The following is a 23,732-nucleotide window of genomic DNA, read 5'->3' as shown; positions in this document are numbered from 1 at the left end:
TACTCGCCTTCAGTGGTTAAGACTAAGCGCCTATTCACGATTCTGGTAATAGATCGAGCCTGCTGTACGGTTAGGATCTTAGGCGGCCGCTACGGGAGTATAAGGCGAATTGCTAGAAGCCCACGGTATATGGACTATCGATTAGCCCACTCATAGTCCTGATCAGTCGCTAAGCGGTAGTATATGGTGCTATGTGAAGGCTTAAATATATCTGTAAAAAGCACCCTAGTGTACATATTTTGCAGGATAACGAGGCTGACAGGAAGACTATAAAGAACTAGGTCTGGGAGGCGTGGTAGGTAGTGCTAGTGCCACAGGCTATTATTAACCGGCTAATCGATTATGTGCCTAACCGCATTCAAAGCGGAGAAAGAGGGCTTCAAATGCATGTTTTATTGTTTAATTCACTAATACAACTGAGCCGGCAACTATGGTGTTGAAAGTCAGGGTGTCTCGAAGTGGGGTCGATGGGCTCGAGACTTTTTGAGCCTGAATTTACAGACCTTATGAGAGACAGATAAATCCAACGTAGCGCGAGATCAAGAGCCAGAGTCTCATACTACAGACAAATCGTGAATACGGACGCTGCTGTTGTACACATGTTGATGTTTTTCTTCAGAGCGTCTGCTACAATCGCTCACATTCCAAATCTTCTGCTATATTATGTGAAACTACGATAAGTCATGATAAAGAGCAGTGCAGTGTTGTCCACGCATATCTGGTCAACTTGAAATATCCTCATCTCAATTGTTTTGTGGCCGGCAAAATCCCTATATGTAAGAAGCAATTTCGCTCTCCAATAGTTTCGCCGCAATTTTAGAACTTACGTAAGGAATGTCTATTTTGGCAAACTTGTCTCTTTTGTACAGGAGTATCCTGGAAAGGAGACCCGAATAACTAAATCAGTTGTAGGCCTAATTCATGTATCGAGAGTTGCCAGTGTTGATGAACTACACAATTCCAAATAACACATTGACCTCAATACTCTGCACCCGATCATGGTGAAGTTCCGATTTTGAGATAGTTTTTATGCAAAATTACCACAGTAAATAGGCCGGTCAGTCTTCTTCTATTTGTAATAATTCGGTAGCTCTTGAAGCTAGCCTCTACTTTAAGAACAGCTACACCTGACCTGAGTTAGTCTACCCCAGATGTTTGGCCCTGGGGACTCCCCTGGTAAAAAGATGAACCGCCTTTGAATATATTGTCTAGTAATGATTCGTTTATTTTATGTCATTGGTTTGTGATAAACTACGGCTTAAAATAATGCAAATAATATATTTAAGCGTAGTAATCCTACGCCTTTGGCCATTAAATGATTCTCATAAAATTTAACACAATGGGGCCTAGTGATTATAGATTCTACCATTTCCATCCAACTCGACTGATCTATAGCTACCCCCCACGTTTACCATGTTATTATTTGAAGTTTCCTTGATGGTTGCAATGTCGGCCAGTTCTCGCCTGTTCCTGCTATTTTTCTCGATAGCTAGGTTGAAACGTCACAGAAATGTTGCGGCATGATTCTGCGGTGTTATTGGATCACTCTTGCGGGGAAGACTAGACACTTTCCAGGCCTCTTGAGGTTTCCATATTTTGCTTGTGTGGACCGTTGTGCAAATGGGTGAGGATTGTCTACCGAAGAGGATATCGATTATAGGAACATTCTTATATCGAAGAAGCAGTCACACTAGAGCTGGTTTTACTCGTGCTACGAGCAACATGAGAGTTTTTGTCGCTATTTTTTTTAAATAGGCATATTGTCGAGCCACTCTCTGTGGAGCTAGGCCGGCGGGCAGACTGGTTATGGAACGATGATACGCGGAATAGGTTGTTACGTTACAGAGTCGATATTCTTCCTGTTGTTCGGTAAGGTCGAGTTCGTTGTCAGTAGACTTTGAGGAAAGGATTGATCAAAGTTGTAGAAACTACCACTGGTTATGTACCCATTAGTTTTAACCCGAGAACTGATATAAACCGAAAGTTAAGTCTGTTAAAGAAGCTCTTGGGAATATAGAAAGAACCTGCTGTTCAAGCCAACAAGAGGCATGGATCGAGTGACATGGTACCCTGTAAACGGGTATGTTGTTAATAATGATTTCATATTAACCCTACCAACTTACTAAAAGGATGGTGTTCCTTTTTTCCTTTACGTTCTTGTTTTTTACTTCTCTTCGACATTTTTTCCCCTCACATTCTCGTCAAAGTTCTGTACTTTCAACCAAAAAGAAGCACGAGAAGAGCGATGTGGTCGAGATAGGTATGCCGTCAACGTTTTACTACATGGCAAGTTTACTAGCCTATGACCAGGATGCCTTGGTTTGAGTATCGCCGGCAGTGTGACGAAGTGCCACGAACTTTCGTGCCTTCAAGACGCCACACCGGTTTTACTTCTGACTTGACTATCATGAATACGAGACTACTGGTAAGATACCGCTATATTGGTATAAGGGACCTGGTTCTTGCTCCTCAACAACCCGTAAAATGCCCATAACTTGCAGAGACCTGTCTTGACAAGTCCCCGTTTCAGCGTCTTCTACTGCTTCCAGCGACAGAGATATCCCTGTATTATGAAGATTAGCTGCGGCATATGCATACGTGGACGTATATGAAATATCCGGGATCCCCTTCGCTCTGCAAGGGGTTCGCAAAAGTTGTGTTTGAATAGTTTCGGGGAATATATGGGAGCTCATCATAACATGTCGAAAGTTGATATCTTACATGCCAGGACGGCTCTTGAATCATTCCAGGGCTTGGCGACTTGGAAAAGTCGAATCGCAGTGAGGATTCCGTGAGAAGTGTAAACAGTAGTAGAGTTCGGGAACAGCTTGATCACAGTATGTCTTTTCACCTTGTCCACAACACGACAGCAGCGATTGGCATGCACGATGAGATGGTTCGCTGGGTGGCTGGGTGTATCCTTGTCTACCAAGATGGGTTAGCTCCTTGGCAGGGGCGACGAGTTAGGCAGTTGAATACCATCCTGGCTGCTTATTCGGCATGGAAAATGCAGCTGTCAGTGTTCATAACACCCAGCCCATTCCGGGAACGAGGATTTGAACATATACTTGGTTTAAACGGTGATAAGGATCCGAGACTGTTGCGAATTGAGTTACCAGTTTCGTACAGTAGTCCCGTAAGTATCACGAGTACTAGTTGAGAGACCACGGGTATGAAGAACAAGGCAGGCTGCCCTGGGCTCCTGGTATAGCATCCCATCCTCAATCCCATGCGACAGACTAGAGGTCCGTAAAAGATGTCGTAATTGTCGTCCGGGATTCTGTAGGTTTTGTAATTACTGTAGTGGCCACCGTAAGTTACAATGAACACTGTTATGGCGGTGAAACTGACAAGTGACATGACCGACATGACCACTTGCTTCAATCTTGATACCGAATGAACTCATCCATGTACCGCTTGGTACAACGTAGATGCCGCCCGGGGTTCGAGTTTGCGTCCGATGCAAAAACAAGGAAGGATTTTCTCGGACAGACGACACGTGGGTGCACAGATGAAAAGCCAATTTGAAAAATTAGTGAACAATGTGGTCAGGCCTTCGCGAAGCACTTGCGTGCGTGGAAGTTCTAGCTTCTTGAAGCTGCTCTCACGACAGGGCTTTTTCTCCCACCTCATTTTCCACAGGAGACATAGAAGCTTATATTTTATTTCATTTTGTTTTTACTCGTACGTGTAAAGTAAATACGTAACTAGGATGCATACTTTGGGTACATTTTTGACGCAGAAGCTTTTCCGAGAATGAAAGCAATGCAACTGGTTGGGTCCTAGTTTCTTCAGATGGACTCATCCAATCAAAATATTTCCGAGACCATGGTATCGTTTCCATCAGGACCTTGACGTACAGTTGAAGAATCAACAAAACTCAGATTCTTGTAAACCCTGGCCATAGAACGGAGCCACCCAGCCAGATCCAGATGTCGCAATTGCTTATACCTATAGCCCTCTACCCGCGGTCCCGGTCCGAGTCTATGGGTTGTAAGGCTCGGACAAGAACACCAGAATAATGAGTACAATTGCTGTTATCTAGGGGTGATACAAAGTACATTGCAACGTGCCTTTCAGTAATAATCAAGTGATGGGCCTTCTGCCCTTTGAGGAGTTCCAAGAACCCTAATTACTACGCCGCGATGGGCCTATCGCTGCAGTTGGATCGGAGAGTCACCCGATGCAGACACACGAGCATCGCAGCGTTGCACTGTCAATGCTCTGTAATGCCGTCTAACGGAAGACGAGTATGATAGCAAGATCAACAAACAGAAGTACGAATGTATCTCATGAGCAGGCTCCTGGCCAAGTAACAATACAGAAACGGTCGCGACTGACTAATGCCCCAGGCGTGGCGACCACTAGTGGTGAGCATCAGTGACTTGATCCAAAGAGAAGGACCCCCACATGTCCGAAGCAGCCGCTAATGATCGATGTTGTTACGCTTGCCGTCCCTCCTGGAAGTTGCTCCTATTCTCAAGAAGTTGGCCTTCTGGCGGTATTCTACAGACGTATTCTACAGGTGCCGACACAACCTAAATGTGCTTTTGGGAAATTACCTGCGACTCACATACGGCAAGGAGAGGCTGGTTTTGATGACTGACGCAAGGTTCAAAAACAACTGGGGATCCGTGATTGCTTGCATCTTGGGGCAGGTGGGTACTATGTACGGAGTAGATCAATTCGAAGCCACTTGATACCCTGGAACAGTTTTGGTGAGTTTCTCGGGGTAATCAACTGGATGGCCAGGCGCAGCTGTGATTGGTGAACTGCGCGGCTGTTTAAGCTCTGAGATACGTACCGTCCCAGTTCTCCGCCCGCCTTTTCTTCTGAATTGTCCCATTTAGCACCAGCAGCCAGCACATGCAGCCAGCCAGCGCCCAGCTTCCACCTATCTTCTGTCAAAGTGACCTATTATATGTCCTACCTAGAGCTGCTGGAGGACGTAAATGCCGCCAGAGACAGCTGCGACCATTCTTCAATTCACCCGCACCACCCAATTGCACACTCCACGTCCCATTTGAGCTTGACCCAGCGTGGCAGGCAGACTCCAGAGACGAGTTAGTTGTCAACAAATGACTGCATGTTGCAGAACTGCGCCGTCGCCGCTTCGTCCAGTCAGTAATCCGAAGTCTTTCTGGGCTGCCGTTTTGAGGGTATCGGGCGTGTCGGCCAGTGGTCTTCACTGTTGTGCACAGCCAGGGCAGATTGTGTACCGTCGCTTCATTTGATCCATCGTCGTCTCGAGGACTGCCCAGTGCTCCCAGATTTCGTGCTTTCCTCACTCAGCCCTCTTCAGGTCGTACAAGGATACCGGCAACCAGTCGGCCGTGCTAATTGTCACCAGTTGACACACCTTGAATTGCAGGCTGCTGTTCGTTTCGGCGCAGCTTCTGTGCATCTGGAAACTACATACCGTTGTTGCGGCCCACGGCGGACGATACTGCCTCTTACGAGCAAGGTGCATTGCGCACCGCCCTCGCCCACTTTATAAACGATCGACCGGCTCTACCTTTAGTATAGTCCTCATCGAAGGCCAGACGCAGACGCCGACGCCGACGCAGACGCCAGCGCCGGGACCAGCAACACAAAAACACAACTACTTGCGCTTCTGCCAACAGAACAATTCCTTCATTTCGCCGCCGCCTCTCACCGAGACCGATTACTTGGACGACTTGGGCTGGCAAGTGCGTGCTTCCGTTGCAGCATCACTGAACATCCAACACGCATCGTATTGATGAACAGGCATCGGCCAACGACGATTCCGACGCTTGCCGAGAACGACGTAGCGAGCTCCTCCGTCAAGCTTTAAGCTACCGCAAAAGCTTGACAGCAACCGTCTGTTCCAAGTCAATCCCACAACATTGCAGCAAGTTGTTATTGTCTTCCACAGCCGCCGAATGCGAACACCGCCGGGCGATGAACTTGTAAGCTGCGTGGTCGTCACCCTGCGCAAGCATCGAGCCCCCCTGCGCAACGGCCTTGCACGAAGCATTGCCCGACATCAAGAGGACCACTCCGGTGTGTAGAACGCCTGAAAACCCCGCCCTGGGTCCGAAGCAATGGGCGCTTGCATGAGCACAAGTAATGAGGAGGAGGAGCAGAAGAAACGAAGCCAAGCCATCGACCGAGTCCTCGACGAGGACTCTAAGAGACTAAGGCGAGAATGCAAAATACTTTTGCTGGGTAAGCTGTCAGAAATACATTTGGTTGCATCTCTCGTGCTAATGGTGGTCTAGGATCTGGCGAGAGTGGGAAGTCCACAATCGTCAAGCAAATGAAGATCATCCACTTGAAAGGATACTCCGAGGACGAGCTGTACAATTACCGAGCGACGGTCTTCAAGAATCTCATCGAATGCGCGAAAGCCGTCATCAATGCCATGGACCAATTCGACATCGAGCCAAGCAACGAAGCGAATAAGGAACACTGCGAATACTTGCTCAATTACTCTATCGAGTCTGGTCCGTCGGCTCATATTGAATCGAGGGTTGGAGCCGCGGTTCAGGCAATATGGGGTGATACGTGCATCGAGCAGTTGATGAAACATCAAACCGAGTTTTATTTGATGGACTCGGCGGGATAGTAAGTAGCAAGCACTCTTTCGGCTTCTGGATTCCGCGAACTGACTATCTGTCCACTATAGTTTCTTTGACGAGGTGTCGAGGATATGCGCTCCTGATTACCTTCCGAACGAGATGGATGTACTTCGAGCCCGAACGAAGACCACGGGTATTTATGAGACCCGATTTCAAATGGGAGCGCTCAGTATTCAGTAAGCAGCACCCCCCACCAACTTGGCTTCACGTAGAGTCTCATTTAACGGTGGGACTATAGCATGTTTGACGTGGGCGGTCAAAGAAGTGAGCGGAAGAAATGGATCCACTGTTTTGAAAATGTCACGTCCATCATTTTCTGTGTTGCCCTCAGTGAATATGACCAGGTGCTGTTGGAGGAAAGCAGCCAGGTAAGGCCATCGTGGACTCAGCCCTCTCCTGTTCAACACACTGACCCATGCCCAGAATCGCATGATGGAAAGCCTGTTACTATTTGACTCGGTCGTAAACTCGCGGTGGTTCATGAGGACGAGTATCATCCTCTTCTTGAACAAAGTGGATATATTCAAGGTCAAGCTACCGAGGTCACCTTTGGGGAATTACTTTCCGGACTACTCGGGGGGCAATGATGTCAATAAAGCAGCCAAATACTTGCTCTGGAGATTTAACCAGGTCAACAGGGCTCACTTGAATCTTTACCCTCAGTAAGTTCAATAGTACCCATTGGAGTTTCCATGATAACTGACAAGACCAGTTTAACGCAAGCGACGGACACCTCAAACATACGATTGGTTTTCGCGGCAGTGAAGGAGACAATCCTCAACAACGCGCTGAAAGATTCCGGCATCCTGTGATTCCCCACCTCTCCTTTGGTTTATCTACTCACTTTCTCACCCTGACTTCTGACTTTTGGGAGGCTATGATATTTGCAAGCATTGGGCAGGCGTTATTCTTTTCCGGTGGGACTATTGCAATTTTTGCCATTTCATGCAAGGCGTTCCGGCTGCGACATGCTCAACCTTCGATACATGTCACGACTAGACGTGAGATGAAGTGACAAATGTCATGAAAGCGCTGATCGAAGGCATTATGTCGGCTTTCTGCATGAAATAAGATGTTGGCCCAAGATACCTTGGGAGAGTTGTGGAAGATCAAGTGCCACAGAGCATTGGGCAGTGGTTGAAGTAGATCTCGACATCTCTCGACGCTTCCAGGGGTACAGCACAAATATGTGCTGTGTGGGTAAAATTTCCAGTGGCGCGAGCTAATAGTATTGGGTCACAACAAGGCAATCAGATCCAGACGGGGATGAAACGCAGCAATAAGAGATGCCATGTCGACTGCCCTTTGTGCGCCTGTGATTTGGTTTTTGCCGAGAGCTCATGACCGAGAATCTCAATCTACTCCTGACGTTGTTCGAAGTCTGAATGCGAGACAGCTTAAAAGTTCCTATGGCATTATCAAAACCCAACCTATCAGACGAACAGGGACCTGCTGTTATCAGTCCTTAAGAGTCCTCTCCCGCATCAGCATTATCGCCACCATTGGCGACGATCACAAATGCTTGCAGATGATTTGGGAAAGGAATGTATTTACGGGTTATGTGCGCCTCTCCCGGCGGCTACTGCGACAACCACTATTCGACAGGCAAAGTCTACTAGCCATCAATTGAAGGGCGTCATGGGCCCGCGTATTCCTCCACCCCATGAATATTCCCGGTTCAGTCAAACAATTTCACATAAACCGTGTTGCCCATGTTGAGTCCAGACTTGCAAGGCCAGACGGTCAAATGCTATACAAAGGATTTCAATAAACATTGACCGAGGAAGGTTGGGTGAGGAAGGTATTCCTCGAGCGGCTACCTAAGTTAAAGCAGCAAATCGAGTGTACAATGGCTACTTCTTATGTGAACCCAGACTATGCAGTGCAGCAATAACCGCCGAGCTGTTTGTGTCATCTGCGCGAAAGTGGACCTCCTGCGGACACGGCAAGACCGGTTCAAAGGACTGCATGGATTGCCCAATTTTTGACGAGGAAACTGCTGCTGGGTCTAGAGGATTCGGAGAATGGCGGGGGAGGGGGCTGTCCAGTTGTGGATATGGCTGAGATTGATAACAGATAGGCAACTAACGGTGAAAGACCCATTTGCCTCCATGGGCTTTTTCATGAGAAACAAACGGCCGATGTCGTTCGACTATGGCGAAGTGAGGTTGGGACCTGGCCTCAAGACATGAGGGAAGCAAGAACAATAACTGGGCCAACTTGGAGGCATGGAGCCACTACACCCCGCATTGCCCCTCCGCTGCCGCTATTGCTGCAAGCTTCCAGTGCTTGCTCGGAAAGCTCCCAGCAAGTACCCGCTTGATACGGGCCAAAGTAGTGGGTTGCGGCTTGCCTAGATTGTTCAGTCAAGGGGCCAGAGGGAGGAGGGTAAGCAGGCAAGCAAGAATGGAGCATTCGACAAGGGACGCACTTGCACGATCGATGCATGCAACACCCAACAGCGAAGAAGGAGCCTTGCAACCTAGTAGCTCAACAGGAGCTTCACATTGTTGCGTCCCGATGAACCCCTTCCCCTCGCACGTCTAGTTATCATTGTACCTCTACTGCTAGCTCCTTGTCCTCAAGCAACCTTCGCCGAATCCACCACCCGAGAGAGCCTTGGACAGCTCTCATAAGTAGTAGCTTACAGCCAGCCACCCATATCTTATCTGTTCCTCGGCTTTTCGTTCTCTTCTCTTTTTGCTCTCCGAACCCTCATCGTGTGAACGTCGAAGGAATCGTTCCAGATCATAAGTCTGTGCTCTCGAGTCCCCCTCGTCCCAAATACCCCGCGTTGATCGTGGTTGCGATAAGGTGTGTTGACCGGAAGCTCTGAGCTTCTTCGACAACCCCGCCCCCTCATTCCCAACGCCCAAAGCCGACGCCAGAGGCAATTTGCGTTGCTTACACCCGCTTCCGATTCTCTCGTAGGTAGGTGCTGTGCCAACAAAGCTGCATCACCACAGCTTGCCTGCCTCAAGGCACACCTATATGAGTTCAAACGGTATTCTAACTATTGACGAAAGCTGCAATCACCTTGTCCTCGGTCCTCGTTTCAACTTGCAAGCAGTAGCTTTTCCTTGACAATGTCTTCCGAAAAGAGCCTACCCACGCGCGAGCGCCGCCCCTCAATGGGTGAGTAACGCCGTGTTGGACCATGGGTGGACATGATCACTTACTCAGTAACCAGGTGCTCCAATTGTCGACATCGTGGGCTCCGTGGGCCCCGCCGGCATCTCTCGGCCGAAACACAAGCGTACTTACACTGGGTTCGGAGCTGGTGATGCCAAAACTGTCGAAGGTACGTCGACAGTACTATCCTTTCTTCGTTGTTGTTGTTGTTGTTGTTGTTGTTGTTGTTGTACATGGGTCGTGGAACCCCGCAAGCAGTTTCCTACCTCGAAGCATGCCATTGCTAACAAGTCAATTTGTGCAGCTTCCATTCCCGAGCCTCAGCGCGAGGCCTGGACCAAAAACCAAGTCAAGGCCTTCACCGACAAGGACGGCTTCGAGAAGGAGGTAGTTCGTCATGTCGAAACCACACTCGCCCGCAGTCTCTTCAACTGTGACGAGGGTGCCGCCTACTCGGCTGCAAGCTTGGCCTTCCGTGATCGCTTGATTACAGAATGGAACAAGACCCAGCAACGCCAGACCTCGGCCGACAGCAAGCGTGTCTACTACCTCAGTCTGGAGTTTCTGATGGGCCGTGCTTTGGACAATGCCATACTCAACATTGGCCTCAAGGACGTTGCCAAGGGTACGTATTTACCATCTGGTGGCCAGTTATTGCATGTAAGCTGGAGTTAGGCTGACCATGAAATCAGACGGCCTGAGTGACCTTGGCTTCCGCATTGAAGATGTCATTGAGCAGGAGCACGATGCTGCCTTGGGCAACGGCGGTCTGGGACGACTGGCTGCCTGCTTCCTCGACAGTCTCGCATCTCTCGACTACCCGGCCTGGGGTTACGGTTTAAGATACAGATACGGAATCTTCAAACAGGAGATAATTAATGGCTATCAAGTTGAGGTTCCCGATTACTGGCTCGATTTCAATCCCTGGGAGTTCCCCCGCCACGACGTCACTGTCGATGTAAGTCAATTCATTAATGAGATGGATTTCAATACGAAGGTGCTAACTTTCTAAAGATCCAATTCTTCGGCAACGTCCGCAAGACCCAGGATGACAATGGCAAGACTGTGGCACACTGGGAGGGCGGCGAGATCGTCACAGCCGTCGCATACGACGTGCCAATTCCAGGTTACGCTACGCCTTCCACAAATAACCTTCGGCTGTGGTCGAGTAAAGCTTCCAGCGGCGAGTTCGACTTCCAGAAGTTCAATAGTGGAGACTATGAAAGCTCAGTGGCCGACCAGCAGCGAGCTGAGACCATCAGCGCTGTGCTGTATCCCAATGACAACCTAGACAGAGGTAAGGAGTTGCGCCTGAAGCAGCAGTACTTCTGGGTGGCGGCATCCCTGTACGACATTGTCCGCCGTTTCAAGAAGTCCAAGCGTGCTTGGAGCGAGTTTTCCGATCAGGTTGCGATTCAACTCAACGACACCCATCCTACTCTTGCCATCGTGGAACTCCAGCGAATACTGGTTGACCAGGAAGGCCTGGAATGGGACGAGGCGTGGAATATTGTGACTTCCACCTTCGGCTACACCAACCACACGGTGCTTCCCGAGGCGCTCGAGAAATGGCCTGTTGGTTTGGTGCAGCACCTTCTGCCGCGCCACCTCCAAATCATCTATGACATCAACCTGTTCTTCCTCCAAAGCGTCGAGAAGAAGTTTCCCAACGACCGGGATATGCTGGCTCGAGTCTCCATTATTGAGGAGTCTCAGCCCAAGATGGTCCGCATGGCCTTCCTGGCCATTGTTGGTTCTCACAAGGTCAACGGCGTTGCCGAGTTGCACTCCGATCTTATTCAGACTACCATTTTCAAGGACTTTGTCCATATATTTGGAGCTGACAAATTCACCAATGTCACGAACGGCATCACCCCCCGAAGGTGGCTCCACCAGGCAAACCCACGGTTGTCTGAGCTGATCGCCAGCAAGACAGGTGGTCACGGCTTCTTGAAGGACCTCACCGAGCTCAACAAGCTTGAGCAGTATGCTGAGGACAAGGAGTTCAGGAAGGAGTGGGCCGAGATCAAATATGCCAACAAGGTGCGCCTGGCCAAGTACATCAAGAAGACCCTAGATATCACGGTCAACCCTTCGTCTCTGTTTGACGTCCAAGTCAAGAGAATTCACGAGTACAAGCGCCAGCAGCTCAACATTTTCGGCGTCATTCACCGTTACCTGACACTCAAGGCCATGAGCGCTGAGGAGCGAAAGAAGCAGCTACCGCGTGTGTCCATCTTCGGTGGCAAGGCCGCGCCTGGCTACTGGATGGCCAAGCAAATCATTCATCTGATCAACAATGTCGGTGCCGTCGTCAACAAGGACCCAGACATTGGCGACTTGCTAAAGGTTGTCTTCCTGGAAGACTACAACGTCAGCAAGGCTGAGATGATCACCCCAGCTTCGGATCTCAGCGAACACATTTCGACGGCGGGTACCGAGTACGTATTTCCCCACCAGTCACCCCGCGGCAGCTGAAAGCTAACAAGACTGCAGGGCATCCGGAACCAGCAACATGAAATTCGTTCTGAACGGTGGTCTCATCATTGGAACCTGTGACGGCGCAAACGCAAGTGTGAACCATCCGTTGACTAAGCGAATTACTAACAAGTTTTTGTAGATTGAGATCACTCGTGAGATTGGCCAGGAGAACATTTTCCTCTTCGGCACCTTGTCCGAAGACGTCGAGGATCTGCGCCATTCACACACGTATGGCTCTCACTCGGTCGACTCTGACCTCTCCAAGGTGTTCGACACGATCCAGAGCGGCAAATTCGGCGAACCTAATGATTTCGGCGCCATGATTGCCGCCGTTCGTGACCACGGTGACTACTACCTCGTTTCGGACGACTTCCAAAGCTACATCGACACGCAGAAGATGGTCGATGCTGAGTACCGCAACCAGGACGAGTGGATCACCAAGTGCATCCGTAGCGTGTCCAGAATGGGCTTCTTCAGCTCAGACAGATGCATTAATGAGTACGCCGAAGGCATCTGGAACATTGAGCCCTTGGTGGTCAAGAACTGAAGGGCATGGAATTGAGCATAGAGTTTGAACAATTCTAAACCTCGAGACTCCTAGACGGTAGAGCACGACGGTTTGATGATTATAGCGAGAAGATAGCCGAGATTTGGACCTGCCAATCTGGGCAGGTGGTCGGTCTTGATGCGACTCTCAGGTGTATGCCTAATCCAGATGGTATCGGTTGAAAATAGCAATACGAGTATCTTACCTAAATTGAATCCGGGACGCATTGTCCTGTCATTAAAAGAACTCACAATCGTTTATAAGCACGCCTTGTGAAGTGGAATCATGATGTAATGCTGGCCATTGATAGCTTCATGCTTCTCTAGTCCTCCCGAGCGAAATAATAACCATAAATATACGGTGAGCCTGAACAGCAATCAGACCAAACCACCAGACTTCACATCAATCAGGGCCTATCAACATACTGTAATAGTGAGAGTAGAGGGGCTATTTATCTCGTAACCATACATCATGAGCCATTAGTTGGTTCACACCAGCCGGCGTCGAAGAAATATGACGCATATAGCAATAAATACACAACCGTAGAGTATAATAACTACTAGTTCCATTAACGCACGTTAGTATTTCACCAGATAAATCTAGTAAGAGAGACTTCTACTACATTCTAGTCATTGATTGTGCTACTTGGTAGTACAGTCCCCTACGATAAACGCGGGTGGGTACTGATCTTCACAACGGGATACTAAACGCGTTTATTGATAGAGCTAACGTGGTTTAACACCGAGTCGCGCATATCACCGAGTCGCGCGCTTTTTACCACACTATAATTTCAAGTTCAATTAAAAAGCCACAACAGACTGAAGTTTATTGAAATTTATTCAGAGCTATATACATCTGACAATTATAGTTCGACCTGACAAGTCTTTACATTATGTCCGGTCTTCTTACACTTACTACATCGTCGTACAGTCGACGGACCAGCCTTTTCTTTACCCCCCCTCGAGCGCTTGTCCTCCTTTACCTGGACCTCCGCGTCCTTCCGGGCCAAAATGTACAGGGCATCCTCGACAGTAAGTGCACCTCCTTGCCAGACACGCGATTTTTTTGCCCTCCGACGCTTGCTTAGTGCCTCATTTGCCTTGCGAAGGGTGGAGCACTCAGCCTTCAAGAGGGTATTCTCATGGGCTAATCGAGTTATACCCTTCGCAAGGTGGCCAACAGCATCAAAAATTGGGGTCGGAGAGCTTCCCTGATGTCTGGCGATTCAGCGATTGACAAAATCGGACGGCGAGAGAGCCTCTGTCGGGTTATTTGGCGTTTGCGAAACCCAAGGGTCAGCATCTAGAAGAGAGGGGCTAACGGGTGTAGGCGATCGAATCCTAACATCCAGCTTCGAGATAACGGCTTCAGGGTCGTGGGGGACTAGGCCGGCCCCTCGAAACCCTGCCTTGATGTTTTTGTCGGTTATTGTCTTTAAATAAGCCTCCTTAAAAGCGATAAAGAATTCGACCTTAGTAATGTGGTTAATATGGGACTTGATAAATATATCAATCTCTCGACCGTATATACGTTTCAAGACCCCAAAGCACCCGACATCAAGTGGCTGGGTTAGATGAGACGAGTGCGGGGGCAGACTGATAGTAATAATGCCGTTAGACTTGCAATAAGACTCGAAATCGGCCGATGTATGACTCTCATGCCCGTCCAATACTAACAGCCGATACACGCCTCTTTTGGTCGAGATAGTGCTTGTTGAAATGTTTGATCCAGTCTAGACCAGTCTCGTTGTTCGTCCACCCGTTTTCGGTCGGTTTGACTACCCAATCGGCTGGTAGGTCCCCCTCAGTATACCAATTAGCAAGGTGATAGTTCCCTTGAATTACCAGAAATGGCGGGATGTCGCGACCCTCCGAATTGACACAGGTAATCGCCGTGGCCCATTCCCGGTTACCTGGCTGGACCTTCTTGCCTCTACCATTACGTTCAGACGAGGTAACGACCATCGAGCGTTGAATAACGCCCATCATAAAGCCCGTCTCGTCGAAGTTCCACATATCGCAGTCCTGGATCCCGTATTTGGCCCTCATATTCGATACAAGCCGGAACCAGTCCTCAATAATCTTTGGATCCTCGCAGAGGGCCCTCTGGAAGTCATACGAGCGAGAAAAACGCGTCTGTAACTCTGGGGTTCGCTTTACAAAGCGATGCGCCCAGAGCTTGCCGACGCGTCGGGTACCCCGCGTCGCAAGAATGGAATTGGCCATATCTTCCATACCCTCTAGCCGGGGAGGAAACCCTCTCAAATCTAGGTCAAGTGCATGCTAAACAATAGCTCTTTCCTCTATCTTGGCGAGTAGTGCGCTATTCGGCCAGATTTCGGTACGTGGGGTGCGACCGTGGATTCTGTCACGGAGTGAGGACTCGGGTACACCGTATAGCTTTGCTGCTCGACGTTGGCTCATATTTTTGGTCGATCGGATAGCTTCGATGGCAAGGTTGATTTTGGCTTCTTGGGTTTGAACTGACATGGTGTTGTTGTTGAGGAAATAAGTGTTGAAGTCAAAAGGTTGGAAAAGTTGAAAAAGTGCGCGACTCGGTGATATGCGCGACTCGGTGTTAAACCACGTTAACAGTTAGTATGCTTGAGAGTTGTAGGACCCAGAGGCGTAGGTAGCAATAAATACCAGTAGCTCGAAATAGGTGGAAACAGATAAGCCGAGACGGTATGTAGCGAAACCTTTCCCTCAAATGCTAGATTTAGCATAAGTGAGCCGTTATCTTCCATTGCTGATGCTGTTCGTCGTGTCGGTATCAGGACCAATCGTCCGGGTCCAGGCTTGGCGGACTCCGTTCCCTGAGAATACTCGAGTACAAACGTGCCCCAGATCTTGGAGCTTGGACTGAATTGAAGTCTGGCTGGGGTACCTAGTTCAAGCAAACGAGGCTGAAGTCGGTCGCGACAAGCCTAGACTTGTGTCCATCACCGGGTTTGGCTTACATTACAAGTCCATCGACAGAGACAGAGAGACGGGGTTCTTCGTATTCCAGGAAACCCTTCCCCACCTGCCGGCTCTGTGCTCCCCAGCCTTTTAGGGATACATATAGCACTATTCTATCCCATGGCGATGATGCCACAAAGACGTGAGCTGCCCATTGAGCCGGTTTTCTTGCAAAAGAATTACTTGAATGGGATGCTTGACCATGCTTATCCCGCGACAATCCCAGCGTGTCCCACAGCAAGTGGCAGAGCCTGAGTCAAGCTGGGCAAGGAGAACAATATTTTCAGAAATTTCTTCCGATGCGCAGGCCTCCACATGAGAAAGCCGTGACATCATTCGTCGAGTTCGTCACATAAAGTCGGTTTTTTCCCTGAGCTGGACTTATGCAAGCAAGACCCTGATGCGACTTTACTACGATAGTATGACGTCACGTTTAGCTATAGTGGACAGAGGTGGATACGCTTTGGTTCCATTGCGAGTATACAAACCTGCAGAATCTGACGATATATCCTAGTGGCCCCTGCATAATATCCATATCGGCTCCGAGATGCCCCATAGTCTAGTCGACTTGAATACTAACAAAGCTCGGGTTAATGCCAAATGGTAGTCCAATGCTCAGTAACGTAACGGTGACATGATGGCCTCGGGACTGTGCCTGAGTAACGCTGTTTGCAGCATTGTGTTTCCCGACTGCTGACCGGCCAATAGAATAATGCGACAATACCGAGTTGTTCGTTTGTAACGGCAGATCCTGTCTCGTTTCAAAAAAGTCTTTCCTCCCGATTGGAATGAACCGTTTCCCGAATGTGTGTGACTAACCAATCGAAACTTGTGTATTGTTCCGTATCCTAATTTGAGCTGAAGCAAATCGTGCAAGGTCCCCTCTTTAGGAACAAAGTCTCCGGTCTGTGTTGTTATCTGCACCCGCCCCCCTCATGGCAAGCAGTGTTTGTGTTCCCAACGGTATAGCTTCATCGAGCTATCCGAATGTATGCTGACATCAAAGCCTTATTTCACGACCTCGGTGGAGGCACGTCATGGCCTACCCTAGCCATGAAAAGTGGGAAAGTGGGTTTTGATGCCAATTTGCATGGGATTGTGGGAATATGTTGCAAGTCGGCAGCGTCTGCCATGGCGGGAATGCGGAAAACGATGACCAGATTCCGATTGCGTCGCAGGCATCAGCTGAGGGTCTGGGTCCGTTGGTTGGGAAGTATCGTGCTAGGCGTGCCTCAAGCCTCTTCAGCTTGCAAAATCGGCGATGAAGCAGCAAACACGTCGATGGTCGGTTAAATCTAGAACTAACTCAGCAACGACCAAGCTTGGGTTCTAGCGCCTGCACACCCTGGACTGGCCTGGACGAGATTTGCTTGTCTCTGTTCGGCCATGCGCTAAACGGTAGGTAGAGCTGGACATCGCGGCGTTCGGCGCGTCTTTCTCGAAATGATGGAGCGGTGACATCACCAGTTTTGGGCTTAAAGAGCCCCAATGATTGGCTTGTGCCCCCAATATTGGTGGTGGGGTGCTGTCAGAAATGCCCCTCGTTGTTCTCCTGTTATAAAGTCGGATTGTTAAATCACAGCCCCACTTGGCTAGACTCTTCTGTAGTGCTGTAGGGGCCATTTCGGGACTGCCACAAAGCCATGCATGTTACGAGGGTACCTGGGACATCTGGGTATCAAAAGCGCCCGAGCAACCGCAAGACGCCGAAGCAGCTTGACAAAAAAGTTGCTCGACATCGGCCGGCCACGCTGGGCAGCATTGGTATGCTCAGCAGGAAACTCTGGTAGTGCAGCGAATAGGCCGCGCTTGTCAGGATCAAACCTAACCCTTGGGACTTGGAAAGGTGTGGCCCGCTGGTGCCCGCTGGAATAGAAGCAACAGCTTACAAGCCCACTCCAGCTTGATGTTATGGTCCACGGCATTTGTATATTTCCCACGAGAAACCTGCTTTGGCCGCAGATGCCTTCCACGCGACTTTTCCGTCCAAGACCAAAAACGGCCCTCTGCGAACCTAATAACATAGTTCTGTGACAAGCGTTGGTAAATCCGCAGCTGCATCGACTCCGCCCAATCGCTCTCTTATTTTGATAACTGCCCCCCAATTTCTCCAACCTAAACTCGACAACTCGGCGTCGGGCTTCGTTCAGGAAGACAGAGTCTTGGACAATCGCAACAACAACCCGCAACTTGCTAGTCCGTTCAATCGGTTGTGCCCGACTTAGCTGTTGTTGAAATCGCACCACCGACGGGACGAGCCTTTGACCCTCGCATCTAGATCTCGCCCAACCCACATCCGACGGCCAGAGGCAGAAGAGATCGACAGTCTCCAAAGAGCTCTATCCTCCTTCACACATTCACTCGTCGCCGATCGACCAGAAAACCAGTACCTGTCTGCGGTGGACAGCGATACAGCATTTTGACAATCGCATTGTCTTTGCGACGCTGCAACGGTGAAAGATTATTTCCACTGCTGCGCATGCCGGGTAAGCGCCTCATCTTGTCCCTTGCTGCTGCGACTTTGCCATCCCAGCACCCACCATCTTGCCCCGCCTTTTGCGCCCACGTTGGTTGGCACTTGGTCAAGCTCAGCTCTCGTCAATTTCATCTATCGCAATAATCCCCTCGCCTTGTCGTTTATCTGTAGAAGCCAACGGGCAAATCAACTTCATGTCATTTGGACGCATTGCACAGATTCAATTGCTAAACCCTCGTCATGTGCTTAGATCAAATCATAGAGAACAAATTCTGTTAATTCGGACGGAGTCAACCAACTTCATTTGCTGCACTTGAATCCGGTCACTCCATCATATTACAGGCGGCACTGGGCTCACACATAAAACATCCCGCTTAGTGGAGACATACTTCATCAACTAGAACGCCTACTTTTAGTACCTGCGTACCTTCTCACTCTAGCAACTGTAGCAAGTAGCACCTGCCCCGTCCAGGAGTTGCCCGCGCTTGCCCACGCAACCGTCCAAGTCCCCGATCGCGATCGCCACTCCCACACGGCAACTCGTGCATTCTCCAGTTTCCCGTGCTGTGTGGAAGAACCTTATACACGACCGACCCGAAAAGTCCTGTCCCAGCTTTCCGCCTAACATAATTCCGACGTCCTTTTGCCAACTTCACGAATCCCCTCACGGCGCAGTCGGCAACCGTGTCGCCTCATCCTCCCCATCCCTACCCCGCTTCCTAGAAGCAAATTTCCACCCAAGTCGCCGCTGAGTATAGCCGATTTGCATTCGCGACAACAAATCTCCACCCCCATCCTCCCGCCTACCACACTTCCTTCCTCTTAGCCACCTAGAGCAACTCAGTCATCATGGCGGAATTCGTACGAGCCCAAATCTTCGGAACCACATTCGAAATTACCTCGAGGTATGCGGCGAGACCAACTGGATAGCACCCAACTTTGGTCCGGATCGTTGACAAGATGACAGGTATTCAGATTTGCAACCGGTGGGAATGGGCGCATTCGGCCTGGTCTGGTACGCAAAGTCCCGACGCTTGCCTATGCTTTGGAGGAAGTGCTGACCACTCGCTGTCGAATTACAGCTCCGCCAGAGACCAGCTGACTAACCAGAATGTTGCCATCAAAAAGATCATGAAGCCCTTCAGCACTCCGGTTCTTGCGAAGCGGACGTACCGAGAGCTGAAGCTGTTGAAGCACCTCCGACACGAGAACGTCATTTCTCTCAGCGATATCTTCATTTCGCCCCTCGAGGATATGTGCGCTCCCCCCCCCCCTTCCTTCCTCTTTGAAACCATGCTCTTTAGCTGACACCTAGTAGCTACTTTGTAACCGAACTTCTTGGCACAGACTTGCACCGTCTGCTCACTTCGCGGCCCTTGGAGAAACAGTTCATCCAATACTTCCTCTACCAGATCATGGTTCGCAACCCACCCCTAAGCACACACAGCCACCGCATCAAGTTGCTAATTCAACTTCGAAACAGCGGGGTCTAAAATATGTTCACTCAGCTGGCGTGGTCCATCGTGACTTGAAGCCTAGCAATATTCTCGTCAACGAAAACTGTGATTTGAAGATCTGCGACTTCGGACTGGCACGTATCCAGGATCCCCAGATGACTGGTTACGTCTCGACGAGATACTACCGAGCCCCCGAGATTATGCTCACCTGGCAAAAATACGACGTCGAGGTCGACATTTGGAGCGCTGGATGCATATTCGCAGAAATGCTCGAGGGCAAGCCTCTGTTCCCCGGAAAGGATCACGTCAACCAGTTCTCCATCATCACCGAGCTCCTCGGAACACCCCCTGATGATGTAATCAACACGATCGCCAGCGAGAACACATTGAGATTTGTCAAGTCCCTGCCCAAGCGGGAGAGACAGCCGCTGAAGAACAAGTTCAAAAATGCCGATCCTGCTGGTACAGCCCCCCTAAGAACCCCCAACTTTCGAGACCGTGGTGCTGACAGCTACAAACAGCCATTGATCTTCTCGAGCGCATGCTTGTATTCGACCCTAAGAAGCGAATAACAGCAACGGAAGCCCTCGAACACGAATATCTCGCGCCGTACCATGACCCTACTGACGAGCCCGTCGCCGAGGAGAAGTTCGATTGGAGTTTCAACGATGCTGATCTGCCAGTTGACACTTGGAAAATCATGATGTGAGCTGCAACTTGCACCCGCTGCGCCCCCTCCCTCTCCCCTCCTTCTTTGAACTTACCGTTCTTTCTTCGTCTCTCGACAGGAACTCACTAACATGACTTTCTTCCGAGGCAACAGGTACTCGGAGATTCTTGATTACCATAACGTGGAATCGAATGGGGGAAACAACCCACCACAAATGGATGAACAGTACAATGGTCACTAGAATAGGTATACGCGTTCTTGCCTTTGGGGGGCCGGTTCAAAATTAAACGCACGTTATGATACCATGAATGAGAAAACCACCATACCGTCGGTCAATCGATGGGCATCAGGTTCGAGTCCCCGGGCGTTCTAAGAGAAGGTCGGGGTTTGGTGGCCTTAATATTTTATTTATGATTTTCCTTCCACTGCCACGGAGGCTTTTTTTCCGTTTCGGGAGGGATTGCGCCGAAGACAATGTAGACTACACGAGGATTGGCATTGAGCGTGCGCCATTGTGGATATGGGAGGGTTGGCACCATCTCGAGTTTATAATGAGGCATAGAGAAGCGGGTAAGGAACAGACAACTTTGCGGAACTGGTTCGCATTGTCAAACCAAGCAACAGGGGGCCGAAGTCTTAGTTGATGAAAAGCGACGAACGTTGTATGGCTCACACAACAACAGCAATGTGTCTAGAGGTTGCAGAAAGGCAGAATGGTGAAAGACAGCACTGTCTGTTTTTGGGCAACGAGAACCTTTATCCCAGAGCGAGCTGGCAAAGGTGATGACCCATGTTTCTGGGATTACCAAGGAGAACAGAAGCAAAGCAAAAGATGAATAGAAGCGGAAATCGCAAAGATGACATGTTTCCCGTTTTGGTGCATGTAAGTGCTTTTTCCCATGGTGAGCGCCGCTTCCGCTCTGGGGATAGTGACACATGACTGAAGGCATTGGTGCTGTTAAGGAGTGGCATGGATCTAAGTGCAATGTGGGTAAAGTCAGGTATAATATTATACACGGTCGGGTGCTTCCAAGTAAACCCCAACATTAGATTCCCTCACCAATTTCAGAGGCGTGATGATATAGGTACATGAGGACGAACAGACGGTTGTCATACCACGTGCCATCTTTGGAGAGATGGTACGACAGTCTTGCACGTAGCTCTGGTTTGACTTGGACATCACATGAACGATCCAAGCCCCGTCAATTAATCTCAAAGAGCTTATCATTCTAACCCTCTGTTGGGCCGGTTCACTTTCATTGCTGTTTCAAGGACACGTGAAATAGTCAACAATGTATTGAACTATGTACATAATCCGTCATCCTTCCTTTTCAGTATACGAATTCCACACAGTCGTTCTTATATTGGGTATTTATCCTCCTAGCATCCACAAACGCTCCTCGACAAAAACAGCAGCACACATGAATCTACCACCACAACACCCGAGCTTTCGTCCGTCTAACACTGTCTCCAGACATATCCGAAAGACTCGGTAGCTGCCACGTCACCACCCTTGCCAAAGTAGGCGTACTGGTTCCCGTCGGCCACCAGGGCGGTGCGGAAGTTGACATTCAGGATACCGATGTCGCCCGCGGCGTCTGAGCAGGGGCCCCAGACGATGAGCGTGCTGGGAATAGTCGCGTGGGCTGTGGTGATCTGGTCTAGTCGCGTGGTTCCCGTGTTTTGTAGCGTGCCACGGGCGGTCACCTGTTTGTTTGTCAACATAAGCTCTTTGTCTGCTCCTATTTGGTTCCTCCATTCTGTCCTCTCTCTATATGCCGTAAAGGGGGTGGAATGAGGGAACACATGGAAATTCATACATAGAAAGAAAGGAAAACCCACAGTTTTTGCAGCATCCTGACTCCAAAAGCTCGTCACAAAGAAATTAAGCACAGCTCCCGGGTCGAGTACCAAGTGACCCTTGACATAGACGTCCTTAATGCCGACCTGCCAGCCGGCCTGGCATCCGGCGGCTTGGATGTGGACCTCACAGTTGGCGGTGCTGTCGCTGCCCGGGAGGGAAACCTCGTAATTGTTCATGCGAAAGGTGAGGTCATTCCAGCTGCCGGACTTGGAGACGGCCGGGTCGCTCGACGGGCACCCGTTTCCCGAATACTGGATCGTGGTTGCGTGCGGGAGGGCCGCGGGGACGTCGCGGGGGTAAAGTTGAGGGGTGGCTGCTGCTGAGACGATGGAGGAGAACGAGAAGAGAACGGTGAGGACAAGGGACCGCATTGTGGAATTTGGTAGGTAGATGTTTGGGTCTATCTTGGGGGTGTGTGTAGGGAGGATGTGAATAGACCGGTTATGATGATGATGACGATGATGATGATGCTATGTCAACAAATGCCAAGAACTGTACTTGTTGATTCCCAGAACCGTCTCTTGAACCTGACCCACGATGGACATGGCATCCTCTTATAGAACTGCTCGTACATCAGAAACCCTCACCTGCGGTACCCTTACATATCTCGCAATCTCGACAACACCACCCTCCCGATAACTCTAGCCCTCCTGAGGCGTTCGCCTCCCTCGAGCATCCATAACTCAAAAAATTGCGATTTCTGCGAGTTGGTTATTTTCCGTGCTCCGTTTCGCCACCGCTCCCAGCTTTTCGCTTTTTGCCTTATGTCGTTGTTGGCCGGGCTGGGGCTGGGGGAAAAAGGGTCCTTCTGCTTGCAGCAGGCGACAACAACCCGATTTAGCCATATTAATTAGCCAGCACGCAAGCAGGAAGCAAGAACAACCAACTCCATGTCCCCGGGAATATAGGGATTTGCCTTTCCCTTATGTGCTCGGGCTGAAAAATGTCAAGGTGAAGAAATTCATTTCGAGTCTAAAATTAGCTGAGTTCTCTTGCTGTACAATATCGCACAAATACCGCCGGGTAATGTGAAGGGCGAGGAGTGCTCGCTACCAACAGTAGTTCAACTCCGTCATATCTGGGGAGGCTCAGATTACGAAATCTTCGAGCTTTAATATACTAGACTGTGACTCTGGGTTCCAAGGGCCGCGTGCTGGGAAGGGGACGTTCGCCGACGGAGTCGAGATCGCCTCGACATATTACGTCTGAGATGCGGTTGCGACGTCAGGTGGTTCCGAGAGTCCAGAACGAGAAAATTAAGCTTATTTCCATCGCGGTCTGGATCGTCGTCAAGAGCTATTTTGGGGGCCTTCTTGGACGCACTTGCGTCACATTCATATTCATTTCCACCGAGCCTCAGGTGTGAGTCTGTAGTGACGTGACCGCAGAATGCAGTGTCTCGGGCCTCCTCGCCACTCGCTCTGTAGAGCCGGCAGGGATTCCGAGAAGACTGGCCACAATAAATAGATAGAGCGCTCTGGGCTCACTTCACGTGCAAGCCATGTTTTCGCGGTGCTTCGATGTGGTGGTCTGCAGTTTGCAG

At 49.8% G+C, this 23,732-nt stretch overlaps 4 protein-coding genes across 4 annotated transcripts; 3 read left to right on the top strand and 1 right to left on the bottom strand.

Annotated features, from left to right (window-relative positions):
• Window positions 1-5,567: 5,567 nt before the first annotated feature.
• Window positions 5,568-7,654, top strand: BCR38DRAFT_198340 (G protein alpha subunit). Its single transcript, XM_040854078.1, has 6 exons — window positions 5,568-6,189; window positions 6,243-6,588; window positions 6,650-6,778; window positions 6,841-6,970; window positions 7,026-7,264; window positions 7,315-7,654. Exons 1-6 carry the CDS (start codon window positions 6,066-6,068, stop codon window positions 7,412-7,414), a joined length of 1,068 nt encoding a protein of 355 aa, XP_040716636.1. The 5' UTR covers window positions 5,568-6,065; the 3' UTR covers window positions 7,415-7,654.
• A 2,034-nt stretch (window positions 7,655-9,688) lies between these two features.
• Window positions 9,689-12,762, top strand: BCR38DRAFT_457623 (glycogen phosphorylase; the record flags this gene model as incomplete). The annotated part of the gene is made up of 7 exons (XM_040862061.1): window positions 9,689-9,737; window positions 9,793-9,903; window positions 10,039-10,359; window positions 10,427-10,692; window positions 10,749-12,175; window positions 12,231-12,303; window positions 12,355-12,762. The coding sequence occupies 7 exons, from the start codon at window positions 9,689-9,691 to the stop codon at window positions 12,760-12,762; spliced, it is 2,655 nt and encodes an 884-aa protein (XP_040716635.1).
• A 6,285-nt stretch (window positions 12,763-19,047) lies between these two features.
• Window positions 19,048-20,566, top strand: BCR38DRAFT_342394 (mitogen-activated protein kinase HOG1; the record flags this gene model as incomplete). The annotated part of the gene is made up of 7 exons (XM_040855945.1): window positions 19,048-19,103; window positions 19,166-19,213; window positions 19,281-19,454; window positions 19,517-19,616; window positions 19,682-20,117; window positions 20,177-20,360; window positions 20,479-20,566. The coding sequence occupies 7 exons, from the start codon at window positions 19,048-19,050 to the stop codon at window positions 20,564-20,566; spliced, it is 1,086 nt and encodes a 361-aa protein (XP_040716634.1).
• Window positions 20,567-21,783: 1,217 nt separating this feature from the next.
• On the bottom strand, window positions 21,784-22,560 carry BCR38DRAFT_484898 (uncharacterized protein; the record flags this gene model as incomplete). The annotated part of the gene is made up of 2 exons (XM_040863804.1): window positions 21,784-22,032; window positions 22,168-22,560. 2 exons carry the CDS (start codon window positions 22,558-22,560, stop codon window positions 21,784-21,786), a joined length of 642 nt encoding a protein of 213 aa, XP_040716633.1.
• Window positions 22,561-23,732: the final 1,172 nt, after the last annotated feature.

This window comes from Pseudomassariella vexata, assembly GCF_002105095.1.
Source record: "Pseudomassariella vexata strain CBS 129021 chromosome Unknown BCR38scaffold_6, whole genome shotgun sequence".
In the NCBI taxonomy this organism is placed as follows: domain Eukaryota; kingdom Fungi; phylum Ascomycota; class Sordariomycetes; order Amphisphaeriales; family Pseudomassariaceae; genus Pseudomassariella; species Pseudomassariella vexata.
The sequence above is the reverse complement of the archived record's forward strand: the minus strand, read 5'-3'. Positions and strand labels throughout refer to the sequence as shown.

Excerpts from the sequence above, each read along its gene's own strand:
- BCR38DRAFT_198340 (XM_040854078.1), top strand. The coding sequence starts at position 6,066 with ATGGGCGCTTGCATGAGCACAAGTAATGAGGAGGAGGAGCAGAAGAAA. Across the intron at positions 6,779-6,840 it reads ATGGGAGCGCTCAGTATTCA|CATGTTTGACGTGGGCGGTC; the intron begins GTAAGCAGCACC and ends GTGGGACTATAG. Across the intron at positions 6,971-7,025 it reads TGTTGGAGGAAAGCAGCCAG|AATCGCATGATGGAAAGCCT; the intron begins GTAAGGCCATCG and ends ACCCATGCCCAG.